At 37.7% G+C, this 19,204-nt stretch overlaps 1 protein-coding gene across 1 annotated transcript in view; it reads left to right on the top strand.

Annotated features, from left to right (window-relative positions):
- PGM2L1 (phosphoglucomutase 2 like 1) overlaps positions 1–19,204 on the top strand; it is a 55,859-nt gene that overhangs the window by 8,243 nt on the left and 28,412 nt on the right. The window contains exon 2 of the mRNA XM_037148666.2: positions 18,498–18,665. Within this exon, the coding sequence (XP_037004561.2) occupies positions 18,498–18,665 (168 nt within the window). The remainder of the gene's footprint in view (positions 1–18,497; positions 18,666–19,204) is intronic.

Raw genomic sequence — 19,204 nt, 5'->3', positions numbered from 1 at the left:
TTAAAAAAGGACAATGAAACTGATTAGGGAAATGAAACTGAACAGAGGCATGTAAGAACAATGAAGAGATTTTTTAAAAACACTAAATAGCATATATTTTTGAACCGCTGTGGTAGGTAAGAATACATGAAGGAAAGCTAGTGTTTTTTGAGTGATCATATGCCATACATAGTACTAGAAGCTTCCATGTAAAAAGTATCTTTTAATTCTCTCAAAGATTGTTTGAGGTAGTTGTTCCCATTTTTTTCTTTTTTAAAAAAATATATTTTATTGACTATGCTATTATGGTTGTCCCATTTTCCCCTCTTCACTCCCCTCCACCCTGCACACCCTCTCCCACCCACATTCCCCCCCTTTAGTTCATGTCCATGTATCATAAGTTCTTGGCTTCTACATTTCCCACACTATTCTTGCCCTCCCACTGTCTATTTTCTGCCTACCATCTATGCTACTTATTCTCTGTACCCTTTCCCCCCTCTCTGCTCCTCCCACTTCCCCACTGATAACCCTCCATGTGATCTCCATTTCTGTGATTCTGTTCCTGTTTTACTTGTTTCCTTAGTTTGTTTTTGTTCTTGTTTTAGGTGTGGTTGTTAATTATTGTGAGTCTGCTGTCATTTTACTGTACATGTTTTTTTATCTTTTTCTTAGATAAGTCCCTTTAACATTTCATATAATAAGGGCTTGGTGATGATGAACTCCTTGAACTTGACCTTATCTGAGAAGCACTTTATCTACCCTTCCATTCTAAATGAAAGCTTTGCTGGATAGAGCAATTTTGGGTATAGGTCCTTGCCTTTCATGACTTGTAATACTTCTTTCCAGCCCCTTCTTGCCTGTAAGGTCTCTTTTGAGAAACCAGCTGACAATCTTTTGGGCACTCCTCTGTAGGTAACTCTCTCATTTTGTTTTGCTGCTTTTAAGATTCTCTCCTTCATTTTAATCTTGGCTGATGAAATTATAGTGTGCCTTGGTGTGTTCCTCCTTGGGTCCAACTTCTTTAGGACTCTCTGACCTTCCTGGACTTCCTGGAAGTCTATTTCCTTTGCCAGAATGGGGAAGTTCTTCTTTATTATTTTTTTTTTAAGATTTTATTTATTTATCTTTAGAGGGGAAGGGAAAGAGAGAGGGAGAGAAACATCAATGTATGGTTGCCTTTCATGCATCCCCTGCTGGGAATTGGCCTTCTTTATTATTTTTTAAATAACTTTTCCACTTGTTGCTCTTTCTCTTCTCCTTCTGGTAACCCTATAATTCAGATGTTGGAACGTTTAAAGATGTCCTGGAGGTTCCTAAGCCTCTCCTCGTTTTTTTGAATTCTTGTTTCTTTGTTCTTTTCTGATTGGATGTTTTTCTTCCTTCTTGTCCACTCCATTGATTTGAGTCCCAGTTTCCTTCCCATCACTATTGGTTCCCTATACACTTTCCTTTATTTCCCTTAGCGTAGCCTTCATTTTTTCATCTAATTTGTGACCAAATTCAACCAATTCTGCAAGTATCATGATTACCAGTGTTTTGAACTGTGCATCTGATTGGTTGGCTATCTCTTCATTGCTTAGTTGTATTTTTTCTGGAGCTTTGATTTGTTCTTTCATTTGGGCCATTATTTTTGTCTTGACACACCTATTACATAGTGAGGGGCAGAGCCTTAAGTGTTCACCAGGGAGGGGCAACCCAGTGGCTGGGTATGTAGGGCAGGGGTCCGAGAGGGGACAATGGCGCTTGCTCCACCCTCTGCCAGATTTCAGTCATTTCCCCTGCTACCCACAAGCAAATTGGGCCCTTCTAGTGCTGATTCCTGGGTGGGTGGGTTTGTGTACATCCTGGGACCCTGTGGGTCTCTTCCCCATGCTAGGATCCTAGGTTGCGCCATCTGTCTTGCTCCCCAGTTTGGCTGGTTTATCCCGCCAGCTGCCTTGCACATGCGCCTCTCTACAATCCACTGCCTCGCTGTGTCCACTAGCTGCGTCTGCTAGCTGCAGCCTTGCATGCCGGCGTCCACCAGCCACCCTGCCACAAGCCCCTCTGTCCCAGCTCCCCAACTCCGCCCCTCCTACCAGTCTGGATGAATGTATCTACTTTAACTCCTTGGTTGTTGGACTTCCATACAGTTCAATTTTCTGTCAGTACTGGTTGTTTTTTGTTTTTAAATTGTTGTCCTTATTTTGCTTGTGCAAGGAGGCACAGTGTGTCTACCTATACCTCCATTTTGGCCAGAAGTACCTATTCCCATTTTTTTAACCTATACACAAACTCAGGCTTAGAGAACAGAATATTTGAATCAATCCAAAAAAGGTTTTGAACTTTTCTGCCTTTTGGGATCTAGTCCCACCTCTCCTAACCTTTACATTTGATGTTACTGGAATTAATTCTGTTGTTGGTTCTTGGATGCTTAATCTGGCTGCCGTATGTACTGTAGGACGTGAGTTCTGGAGACTCACTAGCCTGGAGACTCACTAGCCTGGAGACTCTTCTAGAAACATGGATTCAAAGTTTTACATTATGGTGCTTATAGAGCCTTCTAAGAAAATTAAGGAAGAAGTAAGGAGACATTAATAAATTGATTTCTTTCTTCTTTTTAAAAATGTAGAGAAAGACAAACAGTTCCTATTTTGTTAGATCATAACATTTTGCCAAATTTGAATCAGATCTCCTTTTTAAAGAAATAAGCAGATTGCAGATGCCATTTCATTTCCTGTGTTCACTTCCCTGACCCCTTTCCCTTCCTTCCTCCTTTCCCCAAAGTAACCCAGGCATATCCAGGAGTCCTAGGGTTTTGTCTAAATTTCTTGTTTGGTTAAAGAATCATTTTGTTCTTAAGTTAATCATATAAATATAACCTTGGAAGTTAAACAGCTCCTTTAAAAAAGAAAATCACATAGTCAAAACTATTTCAATGCATATATAAATACCATATAACTTTTTAAAAATCTTCATCCAAGGGTGTGTCTATTGATTTTAGAGAGAGAGGAAGGGAGACAGAGGGAGAGAGTGAAACATCAGTGTGAGAGAGAAACATCGATCAGTTGCCTCCTGTGTGCGCCCCGACTAGGGATTGAACCTGCAGCCTAGGTATGTGCCCTGATTGGGAATGGAACCTGCAACCTTTTGGCATATGGGACAATATTCCAACTATTGAGCCACCTGGCCAGGGCTTAGCTTTTGAAAATGTAGGTATTATTAACTTATGTCTAAATAGTACACTGTATGATTTTTCAGAAGCTATAGTTCCTTAGCAGAATCAAAGCCAACAATACAATAACATATTAAATACAGCCTAAGACATTCTCTACATAGAAATGCCCTACTTTATTAAAAAATAGTAAGTTCCACTTGTGGTTTCTGTAAAATTAGATTCATACTTAGATAAAAATAAATGACTTAAATATCTTCTCCCCAAAATATCAAGGAATTTATATATTATTATAAAGAAAAACTTAACAGTAAGAGAGTTGATATACGACATTGTATTTACTTTTGTAATTTGCATGTTCTTTGGGGAGAAAACCCTCTGCTTTATAAAGCCACTGAAAACTCAAGCATCTTTTAAATATTGAGTGTTTGATTTTTTTGTGTGTTTTCACAGGTAGTTAACTTGGTTGAACTCGACCTGCAAACCATTTATTGAGCGGCTGATCAAACCTCAGTTTATTCTTTTACCTTTAGCTGGCATTTATCCCCCACATGCAGGATCCAGATAGAGCTTTGGCCGGAGCTGATGTGCAGAATGTGAGGTCCTCCCACTCCAACTCTCTCCTTTCTGGACACTTACACCCCTGTGCTCTGGTTCTTCAGGCCCAAGGACCAGGAAGTTTTCATTGGTATTTTGGCTACTGCACATGACTTTGATTAATATTACCTGCCCTTGCATTAAAAGCCATAAATATGGGAAACTCACCTTGTAGTGGTCGCTTCTGCCAAGTGTCAACTCCCTTTTAGAATCATTTGCATTTGTCCACTCTCTAGTACTTCCAGGTCTTTGTGGTTCTATTTTTGTTTCTTTTGTGTGTGTTTGTATTTTGTCTAGAGTTTATAGTTGTTACCTGTGAGAAGGTCATTTATTGTTGGAATTTACTTGGCCATCCAGGAAACAGATGGTTTAAAATTACTTCTTGTTCTGTTTGTTGGTACAGAGAAATTCAGTTGACCTTTGTAGATTGACTTTGTATCCAACAACACGACTATGTTGTAACATTCGATGTAAAAATTATTTACTCCTTTGGGTTTTCTTGTGTGCTCAGTCATTTCATCTGAAAATATGTTATGTTTCTTGTTTTTCAGTTCTTGGTACTTTTTGTCTCTTTTTCTTGCTTTACAGCTTTAGCTAGGAGTATAGGTTTTTCTTTTCTTTCTTTTCTTCTAATTGCTAGCCATTTTCAGATTCAGGAAGTTCCTTTCTAGTCCTGTGTGCTAAAAGTTAAATGCATATACAGTTGACCCTTGAACAATTCAGGTTTGAACTGCACCATCCACTTACATGCAGGTTTTTTTCAATAAATACAATTGGCCTTTTATATCTTCTGTTTTTGTTTTTTTTTTTATCCTCAGTTGGGAATCTGTGAATGCAGAGGGCCACCTGCATTGATCTGTGCCATTTTCATGTATGGGGGACTTGAGCATCCATGGAATTTGGTATCTGCAGGGGTCCTGGAACCAGTTCCCCACAGATGTGGTTTTGATGAGTCAAAAGTCATGTGCCAATTTTCAACAGCATGGGGTTGGGCACTCCAGATGCCTGCATTGTTCAAGGGTCAATTGTGTATGTTTGCATATATGTATGTTAGGTTGAGTTCCCTAAAAGCAGAGATGAGGATTCTTGGGCAAATGATTTCCAAAAGAACTGCTCTCAGATGAAACCTGGGAGGAAGCGAGGGAATCAGGATAGGGAAGGGAAAGAACTAAGCAATGATGTAGTTTGGGGTGCAGTTTAATCTCAACTTGATGTGCTGGCCCTCTGGAGTGTTATTTGCACGACAGAGTTGTAACCTTATGCCAAACAGTCATTGGCTGCTGGCCATGCGGGAAGGTGTATATAACCTTCATGTACTCTGCACAAACTGGCTCTGATCGCCCCAGGACAATTCTGCAGCGAAGGTCGCCCGTGTGTGAGCTCATAGCAGTAGTGCCTGTAGCAGATGGAAATGAGCAGAGCCAACTGTTTAAAAGGATGTCTGGGGGGATCTTAGCACACATACACTGAATTTATATATGATCCTTGTTTATACTAAATGTTTAACTTTATCAGGCACTTTGAATGTGTTGAGTTTGTTATTTGATTTTTCTTCTTTAACCTGTCAATGTTGTGCATAACCATGATTCATTTTAGAATGTTATGCCAATCTTGTATATAAGTATAAAATCCAATATTGTCATGATATATTATTCTTTTTATATATTTCTGGATTTGGTTTGATACATTTATTTTTTACTTATGTGTAGCTGGTATACAATCTTATATTGGTTGTATTAGTTGTAGGTGTAGTGATTCAACATTTTTATACCTTGCAGTGTGATCACATCATTAATTCTAGTAGTCATCTGTCACCGTGTAAACTTCTTCCATTATTAACTAAATTCCCCTTCCTCTTTTCGTCCAGCTCCTTTTCCCTAAACCCTCTCTGGTAACCATCTCTTTTGTTTCTGTTTCTATGAGTCTGTTTTTGTTTTGTTTGTTTTAATATGATTTTAGATTCCACATATAAGTGAAACCCTCCAGTATTTGTCTTTCTCTACCCATGTATTTCATTTAGCATGATACCCTCTAGGTCCCTCCATGTTGTCACAAATGGCAAGGCTTCATTCTTTTTATTGCTGTATAATATTCCTATGTTATAGGAATATACCAAAGATGTGTAAATATACCACGTCTTTATCTATTTATCTATCAACAGACACCTAGGTTGCTTCCACATCTTGGCTATTATAAATTATGCTGCAATGAACATAGGGATGAGTATCTTTTCTAATTAGTCTTCTAGTTCCCTCTGGATGAATACACAGAGGTAGAATTGCTTTAATGTAAAAACTGAAACCATAAAACTCAAGAAAACAAACATAGGAAGTAAACTATCTGACATCAGTCTGAGTAATATCTTTGTGGACACATCTCCTCGAGTAAAGGAAACAAAGCAAAAACAAATGAGAACTATATCAAACTAAAAAGCTTTTTTACAGTGAAGGAAACCTTCAACAAAACAAAAAGGAGGCCTACTGACTGGGAGAATATATTCACAAATGATATATCCAATAGAAGATTGATAGCCAAAATACAGGGTCCAGTAGAAATAAGGCTTGCTTGAGTGTGGTTGGTAGGTATGTGAGTGTCTCGCAAGAGATGCACAGCAATTTGAACATTCCTCCTAAAATGTCATATGGTGAGCCTGAGTGTGATATTGTTATATTACAGAATTACATGTGTATGATCTTGTAATTAAAAGGGGCATTATTTGTGCCATACCCTGTATATAAGAAATTCATACAACTCAATAACAAAAAAACAATCTGATCAAAAAATGGACAGAGGACATGAAAGGACATTTTTCCAGAGAAGACATACAAATGGTCAACAGACATATGAAAAGATAATATTTTATTTAAGATTTTTATACCTGTCTTCATGAGTGAGCTTTGATTATGATTTTTCTTTCTAATTATATCTCTGGTGATTTTATCAGGGTTAAGCTAGACAAATAAAAAGAATTGATGAGTGTACCTCTTTTTTATCCTTTTAGGAAAGAGTTCTTGTAAGATTTATTTTTTTCTTAAATATAAATAATAGTACATTATCTTGCCAGTGTTCTACCTCTTGCCCTTTTTTCTCACTTAAAATATTTTTATAAGTGTATATACAGAACTGCACCATTCTTTATAACAGCCAGATAGTATTTCATTGAATTGGTAAGCTAAACTAATTAACCAGCCTCTTACTGATAGGCATTTATAGTGCTTTTATTTATTTATTTAGTCTATTATAAGCAGGGAATTGCTTCTAGCATACACATCTTCAGACATGTGTGCAAGTATCTGCATGGGATCAATTCCCAGAAATGGAATCAATGAGTCAAGTTATGTCCATTTAAAAATGTGATAGGTATTGCCAAATTGCTCTCCAGAAAGGCTGTACCAATTTATTCTTCTACCACCAATGTGTAAAAGTGCCTCTTTGCCTAAGTTTTTGACTCCACAGTGTAGTACCAAATGTTTTTCTTTGCCATTGTGAAAAAGAGCACTGTTTTATTTTTGTTTTTATTTTTCCTATAAAGAGACTGAGTATATTTTCATATGTTTAAGATAGTTGTATTTTATTTTTTATGAACTGTGGGGGCAACTTTCCTGGCAAGTCCCCCCCATGTGCCACAGATGAAAGTAAACACTACCAAGATGTGATCTGCTTGGGGAGGAAAGGTGGCCATTTCTCAAAGGGGAAGAGCCAAGAGCCCCCTGCTCAAGGGGCTTTTATTGTGTTTGTTTGCACAAGAATACAGGTAAGGATCAAACAACAGATAGTATTCAAAGAACTTATGAGGGCTTATTCTCAGAGTCAGATAGCTAAAGAGCCAGAAAACTTCTTGCTTGGACCCTTATCATTTAAATGAGAGCATTGTAAGCAAAGCAGGTTTCATAGGATTTTTACATATTCTTTCTTATGCCTAATTTACCCCATACCCGCCCTTTCCAGCACAAGGCTTCACTGCCTTCCCCATCATAGGTTTTTAGGCTTAAATGGATTAGAGCTAGGCAGCACTTCTCCCAGATGGAAATGGGGACTCAGGCTATGTCACAATAGCCCGGGGGAGGGGGGACACGACAAGAATCCATCGCTCCCTCTTTGTTGCAGCCCCCCCCCCATTCCTTCCATGATGGCCTCCCAAGTGATCGTGTCTGGCCTAGGTTGCCCCTCTCTGAGGGGTTGTACTTGCCATGAACATCGACCATGCTTTGGGGGCAGGGGAAGAAGCAGAAGCAGTGCTTGCTGCCAGAAACAAAGAGACCCTCATTGAGGGCCCCCTTTATCTCCTGTGGCCCTCATTCTGGAGGTCGCTCACTTAGCCATGGGAGGCAGTTACAGTTCCTGAAACCAGGCAGAGCGGTTCCCAACAATGAACTGTCTTCATATCTCTTGCTCATTTTTATTGTTTATTCATTGAACTATTCTTACTTTGATTTATTTTTTAAAAGATTTTATTTATTTATTTTTAGAGAGGATTAGGGAGGGAGAAACAGAGAGAAAGAAACATCAATGTGTGGTTGTCTCTCATACGCCCCCTACTGGGGACCTGGCCAGAAAGTTGAGCATGTGCCCTGACTGGGAATCAAACTGGTGACCCTGAAATTCACAGGCTGGCACTCAATCCACTGAGCCACATCAACCAGGCCTTATTTTGATTTAATGTTAAAGAAATAAGACTTCAGATGATTCCAGCCCCCAGTCTTCAAGGCCTCTAGTTGAGACCTAGACACTGTGGGACAGAGATAGGCAATCCTGGCTGGGCCATTTTTAAAATGCCTGACCCACAGAAACTGTGAGAGATAATGAATAATCACTGATTCAAGCCACTAAGTATGGAGTGCTTTGTTACCTTTGCCATAATAATTAATATACCGTCCCTTCCTAGCACTGGACTTAGTAACTTTAAAAACCTTAAAACTGGGGGGATGAAAAATGGTATCTTGTTTTAATTTTCTTTTTAAAATTTTTCCTATTTTATTTCACTTTATTTTTTTATTACAATGGACATTTAATGTTATTTTATATTGGTTTCAGGCATACAGTGTAGTGGTTAGTTTTTATTTCCTTGGTTACTAGGAGGAGGCTCTGAAATATAAGTATCATCACAAACTTACTAAGTTTAATACTGAACTCATTATCTCTCTACCTCCAACTTGTTTCTTATCCTTTACCCTCCCACTCCTACTCACTTTTCAGATCAGATACTACTTCCAATTAGCTTGTCCTGACTCTGCACTCTGCCCTTCAGCACATCCTGGGTTAGAGACTTATCCTATGTTCTCTTATTGCACCTAGAACTTACTCATGTACTAATACTTCTCATATTCTGTGTGGTTATGCCCTTTTAGTTATCTTATACCCCATTAGATCTTGAGTTTTGTAAGAGCTGAGACAGTGCTTAATAAATAGATGTTTTTAATTAATTCAACAAACATTGGTTGAGTACCTGAGTGCCAGGCTCTATTCTCAGTGTTAGTGGCCTGTCCAGGAGGGGAGCTAGCCGGTGAGTCAACAGGATCAGGGAGAGCAAGTAACTAAGTAACTGAGGAGTAAGAACAAAGAAATTCGTATTAACTCGTATCAGCAGTTCCACTTTCTTGCTTTTGCGCCAGAAGTAACGGTCAGAGTGTTAGACCGCCCCTCACCCTATATAGACAATTGTTCCTCATTGATTGGGGCCCAGAATTTGGAGACTGACTCCTCTGGGTCCGCGCATGTGAAAATAAACTGCCACTCTGTACTCCCGAAAGCGGCTGAGTTGTTTTCTGTAACATCAGTACTGAAAATGTACTGATAATTAAACAAAGTAATATTTCAAAGTGATTGCATAATGTGTATATTTCTGATTTAATTTAGCCTCAAAAAAACCCCATGAAATTATTTGTCCATAGGCCTTTATCTTAAAAACTATATATCCACTTATTTAGAAGATTCATTTCAATTGGGAGTTCCTATGTTTGATTGCATAACAACTGAAATTTATTCTAATATTTTCTCTTTCTAATATTTACTTGCAAGATCATCACATATTAAACATCTGTGTACAAGGTACAGGTTAGGCACTGTGGAGGATAAAGAGCTTTAGCAAATGTTCTCTTCTATCAACTGAAGGTATTCCCATTATGGGAGTAATTGATTACCATTTTTAAGGGAATTCTCCCTATCATCTGTTAACCTTTTCTTTTTTTTAAATTATTGATTTTTGAGAGAGAGAGGAAAGGAGAGAGAGAAACATCAATTTGTTGTTCCACTTATGTATGCATTCATCGGTTGGTTCTTGTATGTGCCCTGACTGGGGATCGAATTTACAACCTTGGGATATCAGGACTCCCCTCTAACCAACTGAGTTACCCAGCCAGGGCCTGTTAACTTTTCCTGATACAGTAGTCCCACCTTATCTTCACGGGATACATTCCAAGACCCCTAGTGGATGCCTGAAACCTCAGATAGTCTATATTTAGATAAACCATATACTGTGTATTTTTGTATACATACATACATACCTGTGATAAAGTTTAATGTGTAAATTAGGCACAGTAAGAGATTAACAACAATAACCAGTAATAGAACAATTATAACATTAAAATAAAGTTACTTAAAGTATAGTCATTCAAGTTTTCTATTTAAGCCAATTTAGTTTATAGAAATTTCCATAAATTTTTAAAGATGAAGAAACTAAATTTAGGATTACACAAAGATCTTATAAATGGAAAAAAAATTATTGGTTTAGCAAGAGTGTATTTTGGTTTTATTTTTTTAAGTATATTTTATTGATTATACTATTACAGTTGTCCCATTTTTTTCTCCCCTTTATTCTCCACTGCCCAGCACCACCCCCTCCCACCAGCATTCCCCCCACTTAGTTCATGCCCATGGGTTGTACATATAAGTTCTTTGGCGTCTCCATTTCTTATGCCATTCTGAACTGCCCCCTGTCTATTTCGTACCTGCCAATTAGCGCTTCTTAATCCCTGCACCTTTCGCCTCATTTGCCCCCTCCTCTCTCCCCTCCCAACTGATAACCCTCCATATGATCCCCATATCTATGATTCTGTTCCTGTTCTGCTTGTTTCCTTGGTTTATTTGGATTCAATTATTGATAATTGTGACTTTATTCCCATTTTAATGTTCATTGTTTTGATCTTTTTCTTACAGAATTCCCTTTAGGATTTCATACAATAAATGGCTTGGTGAAGATGAACTCCTTTATTTTTTTTTAAACAATCTTTATTATTGTTAAGTAATTTTTTTAAAAGATTTTGTTTATTTATTCTTAGAGGGGAAAGGAAGGAGAAAGAGAGGGAGAGAAACATCAGTGTGTGGTTATGTCTTACGTGCACCCTACAGGGGGACCTGGCCTGCAACTATGGGAATCAAACTGGTGACCCTTTGGGTCACAGGCCAATACTCAATCCACTGAGCCGCATCGGCCAGGGCAAGATGAATTCCTTTAGTTTTACCTTGTCTGGGAAGCACTTTATCTGCCCTTCAATTTAAAATGATAGCTTTGCTGGATACAGTAAAAATAGGTTGTAGGTCTTTGGTTTTCATCACTTTGACTACTTCTTGCCAGTCCCTTCTAGCCTGTAAAGATTTCTTTGAGAAATCAGGCAGTCTTATGGGAGCGCTCTTGTAAATAACTCTCTGCTTTTCTCTTGCTGCTTTTAAGATTCTCTCTTGATCTTTAACCTTTTGCATTTTAATTATGATGTGTCTTGGTACAGTCTTCTTTGGATTCATCTTGTTTGGGATTTTCTGAGCTTCCTGGACTTGTATGTCTATTTCCTTCACCAAATTAGGGAAGTTTTCTTTCATTATTTTTTTCAAATAAGTGTTCAATTTCTTGCTCTTTCTCTTCTCCTTCTGGCACCCCTATGATTTGGATATTGGTACATTTAAAGAAGTCCCAGAAGTTCCTGAGTCTATCCTTGTTTTTTTGAATCTTTATCTCTTACTGCTGTTCTGATTGAACACTTTTTCCCTCCTTGTGTTCCAAATAGTTGATTTGAGTCTCTACTTAATCCTCTCCACTGTGGTTCCCTGTAGGTTTTTCTGTATTTCACTTCATGCAACCTTCATTTCTGCCTGAGTCTTTTGTATGGCATTGAAGTACCCAGTGACTTCCTGGAGCATTCTGATAACTAGTGTTTTGAACTGTGTGTCCGATAGGTTGTTTATCTCCATTTCATTTAGTTCTTTTTCTGGTGTTCTGTTCTGGTCTTTCATTTGAGCCATATTTCTTTGTCTCCTCAATTTGTCAGTCTCCTTGTGTTTGTTTCTGGGTATTAAATAGAGTTTCTTTGACTCCATTTCTTAGCATACCTGTTAAATTGTATAGAGCAGAGCCTTAAGTAATTACGAGGGTTGAGCAACCCCTGTTACCACTCTGTTGCTTTGTGTGGGACAGTTGACCCCATAGAGTTGACCATGCTGCTGCCTGGCCTCTGGAATGCTGCTAGGGAGGAAGCTGTCACTGCACTTACACTTCACTTTCTCCCCATATGCCACTGGTGCCCTTTCAGCTGTTGCCCTGGTGCTGAATCCTATGTGTGAGTCCTAAGTCTGTTGCGGGCCCTTTAGGAGTATGCAGTTTCTTCTGCCATCCCAACCCCCATTGGCTTTTACAGCCAGACTTATGGGGACTTATCTTCCTGGCTCTGGGACCTGGGCCAGGTAGTCTGGATTGGGGCTGGAATTATCCCTCCTTTTTTTTTATCCACCACACGTTGATGTGAGACTGCCTGTTCCTGTCTCCACAGCTCCCTGTGCCACTCTGTGTCTCCATGCCTCTCCACGACTCTGCCCCTCCTACCTGTCTAGGTGAATGTGGCTTCTTTAATCCTTGGTTATCAGACATCCACACAGCTCTATTTTTTACAATTCTGAGTGATATTTGTTTTATAGTGTAGCTGTATTTTTTGCTATACTGTGAGCAGAGGGAACGTGTGTTTACCTATACCTCCATTTTGACCAGAAGTGAACTTTTTTTTTGTAATTAGGCTTTTTCTACCCCCAGGTAATGAATGAATTATAAATAAGAGAGCACATTTAGAAAGCAAACAATACTTTGTATTTGGTAGAGCTCCAGTGTATATAGATGCAGCTGTTATTAATAAGCTTTCTGTGGGTGGGGAAAAAAAGAGCAGTTTTTGAGGTAAAAAATGTTCATGTAGACACAAAAGTAGAGATCTTTCTCAGCCATCCTGGATGCCTATTTTTTACTATGAAATAAGTAGTTATACTTAAACTCTCCAAACAGTACCAAGGCTATACAAGTAAAGTAAGTCATTTTACTCCCTCAGTCCTCGCCCCTGATTTCCCTATCAAAGATAAATCACTATTTTTAGTCTCATATTTGCAAGGGATATTTCTGGAATGATATACAAATATACACATATCTCGTTATAAAAATCAAAACACTTTACATAGTGTTCTGCTTACCTCTTCGTTTATTATATTTGAGTTCTATGTGGAAATAATATTTAAAAATCATCTCTTATAATTCTTTAGACTTCATATATTATTAATTATTAAAATTTATAAAAATCAGTTGTTTGGAGATTTTAACAACAGAATTCAAATGTAATTTTATCATCTGAATGGAAAATATATGATAATCATGGCTACATAGATAGCCATTTATATTTTTAAATGTTTGTAACATAAACTCCTAATTTAATGTATAATTATGAAATAGTGCAGAAATTTGAGTTTAAAATAGAGTGCAAATGCTTGTCACCACAACTGCTTCGTTCTTTTTCTTTTTTTTTTTTTAAGATTTTATTTATTTATCTTTAGAGGGGAAGGGGGGAAGGAGAGAGGGAGAGAAACATCAATGTATGGTTGCCTTTCGTGCGTCCCCTGCTGGGAACTGGCCTGCAGGGAACCGGCCTGCAACCCAAGCATGTGCCCTGACTGGGAATCGAACCGCCATTGTCTGGTTCGCAGGCCTGCGCTCAATCCACTGAGCTATACCAGCCAGGGCTTGCTTCATTCTTTTTGCCATAAAAAATTTACTTATATTTAATGCATCATGAGTCTTTTTCCATATTTATTTTCTCTAATTTACAGACTTTATTTACTTATTTTATTTTTAAAGTATTGTTATTGATTATGCTATTATAGTTTTCCCAATTTTTTCCCCTTTATTCCCCCTCCAACCTGCCCCCCCCAACCCTCCAGCATTTCCCACCCCCTTAGTTCAGGTCCATGGGTTGTACATATGAGTTCTTTGAGTCCTCTTGTTTTCTATACCATTTTTTTCTCTCCCCATCTATTTTATGTCTACCAATTATGCTTTTTCTTTCCTGTGCCTCTTTCCCCACGTTCCTCCCTTCCCCTTTCCCACTGAAAACCCTCCATGTGCTGTCCACTTCTCTGGTTCTGTTCCTGTTTGGGTTGCTTAATTTTTGTTTTCATTGTTTTTCTTTTAGTTTCATTTGTTGATAGTTGTAAGTTTATTGTCATTTTATTGTTCATATTTTTTATCTTCTTTTTCTTAGATAAGTTTCTTTAACATTTCGTATAATAAGGGCTTGGTGATGATGAACTCCTTTAACTTGACTTTATCTGGGAAGCACTTTATCTGCCCTTCCATTCTAAATGATACCTTTGCTGGATAGAGTAATCTTAGGTGTAGGTCATTGCCTTTCATGACTTCAAATACTTCTTTCCAGCCTCTTCTCGACTGTAAGGTTTCTTTTGAGAAATCAGCTGATAGTCTTATGGGAACTCCTTTGTAGGTAACTGTCTCTTTATCTCTTGATGCTTTTAGGATTTTCTCTTAATCTTTAATCTTGGGTAACTTAATGATGATGTGCCTTGGTGTGTTCTTTATTGGGTTCAACTTCTTTGGGACTCTCTGGGCTTCCTGGACTTCCTGGGAATCTATTTCCTTTGCCAGATTGGGGAAGTTTTCCTTCATTATTTGTTCAAATAAGTTTTCAGTTTCTTGCTGCTGTTCTTCTCCCTCTGGTACCCCTATAACTCAGATATTGGAACATTTCACGTTGTCCCAGAGAATCCTCAGCCTCTCTTTATTTAAAAAAAAATTTTGTTTCTTTGTTCTGATCCAGTTGGATGTTTATTTCTTCCTTATGTTCCAAATTGTTCCTTTGAATCCTGGTTTCCTTTTTGTCACTCTTGGTTCCCTAAATATTTTGCTTTATTTCATTTTGGGTATCTATCATTTGTTCTTTCATTTTTTGACCAAGCTCAATCAGTTCTGTGAGCATTTTGATTACCAGGGCTTTAAATTCTCCATCAGATAGGTTGGCAGTCTCCTCATTGCTTAGTTCTCTTTCCGAGGTTTTGCTCTGTTCTTTCATTTGGGCCATCTTTCTTTGTCTTGGTGCAGCTGATAGGTTGTAAGAGAATGGGGCCTTAGGTATTCATCTGGGCAGGGTAACCCTCTTTGCTGCCCTGCCTGTGTGGGAAGGGTCAGAGAGGGAACAATGCAGCTCGCCCGCTGGTTTCTAGCACACTTTCCAACTGACTCTGGTGTCAGACTGGAAGCATCTCTCACCTCAGCAACCCCAGCCTTAGCCCACAATCAGCTCTGAGTCTCAGTTTCCCCCTTAAGTCAGTCCCTCCTGCACAGCTCTGCTGAGCTGGGCAGTCAGCCCCACCCCAGCCCCAGCCACCTCACCTTGGTTTTTCTGAGTAGGCCTGCATGGTCCGCCTAACCAGTCTGGTTGATTTTTTCTTTAATTCTTTGGTTTTCAGAGTTCCATGCAGTTTGATTTTCTGGTGATTTTAGTTGTTTATTGATTTTAGATTGGTTGTTATCCTCTTGGTTGTGCTAGGAAGTGAAAGGTTTCTACCTACTCCTCCATCTTGGCTGGAACTAATTTTTTACAGACTTTTTAGAACCAAGAATTAAGTTAGTACTTACTGGTTGTGATGTTTATAACAGGGAATAGAATTTTTAGACCCTACTCTAATAATTATGCAGTTAAACATAGGAAGTATATTAAAAACCCAATGGCATTCATGTGTGGTGGATCATTTTTATATTTGCATAGTATAATAAAAGGACTATTGTTTTGCTCTGTAGCTGGAGTTATTTTTTATTAGAAGCGGTATTAAACTACTCTAAAAAACTGTTTTGGCCCTGGCTGGTGTAGCTCAGTGGATTGAACACAGGCCTGTGAACCAGAGGATCACAGTTCAATTCCCAGCAGGGGACGCACACACACACAAAAATACATACATTCAAAAAAAAAACAAAACTTTGTAGTGAGATGATACAGGCTTTAGAGCCAGCCCAACCTGGATTCAAATCCTGCCTAGACCTCCAATATTAGCCCAGTGTGACTGGGCTCCCGCTCTAAATCTTAATTTTTTTTATCAATGTGATAATAATAATAATACTACCAGTAAAATGCTGCAATGAATATTCTTATATGACTAAATCTTTTTGTTCAGTTAAAGATATCGCCAAGGACAGAGATATCTGTGGACCAAAAGTCATGTCCATTTTAACTCTAAACAGACTACCCCAACTTCATTGCCACTAACAGTGCATTATAGTGCTGTACACTCTCTACAGTACTGAAGTTTTTTTACTTTTTTCTGTTCTTATGCCCATTTGTAAATGTTAACCCTCTCAAAGTCTCTCTTTGACCTCTGTATCAAATCAGGTGGTGTCTTAGACATTTTCCCAGATAATCTTATTATTTTGATTTTTCTCTTAGTAGCTATTCATATTTTCATGTAGCTTATGTATTTGTTAGTGTGTCATTTATAAAATGGAGATTCCTTGAGTCTATGCCGAGGAATATACCAAGGTCTGTCCAGAAGGTATCCAGCCATGTAATATGAAAAATAGAGACATTCATTGCAGAAAATACAAGGAACATTGTACACAGGACAATGACACTTCAGTCCCCTTCAAAGTAGGCATTTTGGGACCTCACACAGTTCTTCCAAGCACCATCAGCTGCCCTGTCATATTGTCCTAAATCTTATCAACGGTCTAAAATTTTATTCCTTCCAAGATGATTTTAGTTTTGGGAAAAGCCAGAAGTCACAGGGTACTAAATCTGAGCTGTAGGGAAGGTGAGTCACCTGGCTGATTTGATGTTTTGCCAAAAATCTCTGCATGAGTTGTGATGTATGAGCAGAAATGTTGTCATGATGATGCTGCCATTCACCAGTTGCCCATAGCTGCAGCCCTTGAGTCATTTGAATAGTTTCTGCAGAGGAATGTTCAAGCTTAATGCAAAATTTGATGCTGATTTGTTCTACTCACTCACTCATTTTGAATGCAATGGCCACACAGTACTCATGCTCGCTCAATTGCATCTACCACCCCCACTGACTAGTACAGTGAAGTTGTCATTGTTCACACATGCGCATTCCAGTCCACTCGCCACGGCTGCCAGGTTACATCAGTGTCAGCACAAACCACTGTGCTGTGCAAACCATTTTTGTTATATTCACAATGGCAATATAACAATTGTTATATTAACAATTTCTGGACAGACCTCATATAAATATATGGAAATATATTTTTTAAACTTCCATTCATTTTAAGCAAAGTGAATGGAAGTTTGCTTAAAGATTAATTTCTTTTCCTATGATTAATTTCAGTTAATCATAATCTCATGGCTTCTTATTAGTTTGTGGCATACACTCTGGTTACTTTAATTTCTACTTAACCAGAAAATCTTTTTTAAAAATTAGATATTAATGTTTTTATTTCTTTATGAGTATAGATAAGCTCTAATATTTAGTACCTTTCAAGTGCCTTGGTTTATCATTCTGAATATTCATTAACATAGTAGTGGCTATAAAGCAGATACTACATTTCACCTTATTTTCTTAGTAGTTGACTTTCCTAGAAAGAAAATAGTAGAAAATTCCAGTTTTCTTCTTGTTATTATTGCATTTCATTTGAAAGTTGCTACTGTTTTGTGAAGCACTCCTTATGAGTCACTGTCATCCTTGAGACTTATGAGAATTAGTTAAAATATGTGCTAATGAAACACAAAATCCTAAAATATAGTTGTTGGCACGTCCTGCCTCCCAAGCCACATTTGGACTGAATTGTCATTCTCATGCTTAAATAAGTCCACATGTATGTAACACCTAAGATGTTTTTATGGTCAACTCTTAGTTTAGATGAAATAGAATGGTTTTCTGTGACTTTCAAAAAAGGTAGGTTTCACTGGTCATTTTGAATTGCAGAGTTCTGTGTAGGTGGTTGGTAGGCATGTTTTTATGGTATGTTCTCAGTAGCTTCTATATTTGTTTTAAAACTCAATGTAAACTCTAATTAATGTCATTTTTTTGTGTGTGTTCATTCAGTTTTATTGTTACTTTATGTATTTCTGTGTAGATTTCTTTTTTTTTAATCTCCCTCTCTCTTTTTTTTTTTTTAATTTTAAATGAAGGAAAGTTTATTTATTTATTTATTTATTTTTACAGTTTTCTGTTTATTTCTCCCATTTTTGACTGAGGGGTTTACTTTGGATCTGTAGATCTTATCGATTTGTTTTAAAAACATACTTGAATATGTTATAAATAATACTGTGACAATTCGAGATAATGTAAGTCATCCTCATAGAGCTTTGTCTCCTTTAAGGACTCAATAAATGGCAGGTGCTATTTTATTATACATACTAATATTAAGTAACACTATTGGAGTTTATGGTGAATGTGGAAATGTGTGATATATACATAGTATTTATTAGCTCCTCAGAAACACTTCATATTAGGACTCTGCTTGTCACCCTAATTAAGTTTTAATACTTCTTTTTTATAGAACCCCAAAACAAAAGAGCAAATTGAAAATCTGCTACGGAATGGAATGAACAAGGAGCTGCGAGACCGTCTTTGCTGCCGGATGACGTTTGGGACTGCAGGCCTCCGTTCTGCTATGGGGGCGGGGTTTTGCTATATCAATGACCTTACAGTAATACAGTCAACACAGGTAAGTATTATAAAGTGTTATACATATACTTTTTATCACTTTATTCTTTTTCTTTTTTTTTTTGCCTTATAAATTAGGTAGTGACTTTCTCAAAAAAAAAAACAAAACAAAACCTTAGTATCCATGAAGGTACTCTCCTGTAGGTAAAAAATGTAGAATACTGACCTTTGATTTATTTTAGAAGTCACTTCTATATCTTCAAGGTCACAGAGTAAGTTTCTGATTAAGAGTTATTTTGGTTGCCATTGTCAACTTCTTGACAGTGTTACTTTGCATTTAACGCCCAGGAAATGAATATTGACCTTTCCAGTGAATAAAAGAAACAAATATAGATTACCCATTTTGGCATATGGCCATTGATAAAGGTTAACCAGAATTTTGGAAAATTTCGATTAAAATATTTTCCTTCCACATGTGGATGTGGTCATCCATATGCATTTGAGAGTTCTGTAATACAGTGTATGACATGATACCATATATTTTATTACTCCCCATTTTATGTAGCTTATTTTGGAAGCAAATTATTTCTCTTTCCAATG

The sequence above is a fragment of the Artibeus jamaicensis genome, unplaced genomic scaffold, assembly GCF_021234435.1.
Source record: "Artibeus jamaicensis isolate MK-2021 breed Jamaican fruit bat unplaced genomic scaffold, CSHL_Jam_final contig_64, whole genome shotgun sequence".
NCBI lineage: Eukaryota > Metazoa > Chordata > Mammalia > Chiroptera > Phyllostomidae > Artibeus > Artibeus jamaicensis.
This window is presented reverse-complemented; position numbering and strand designations above follow the sequence as displayed.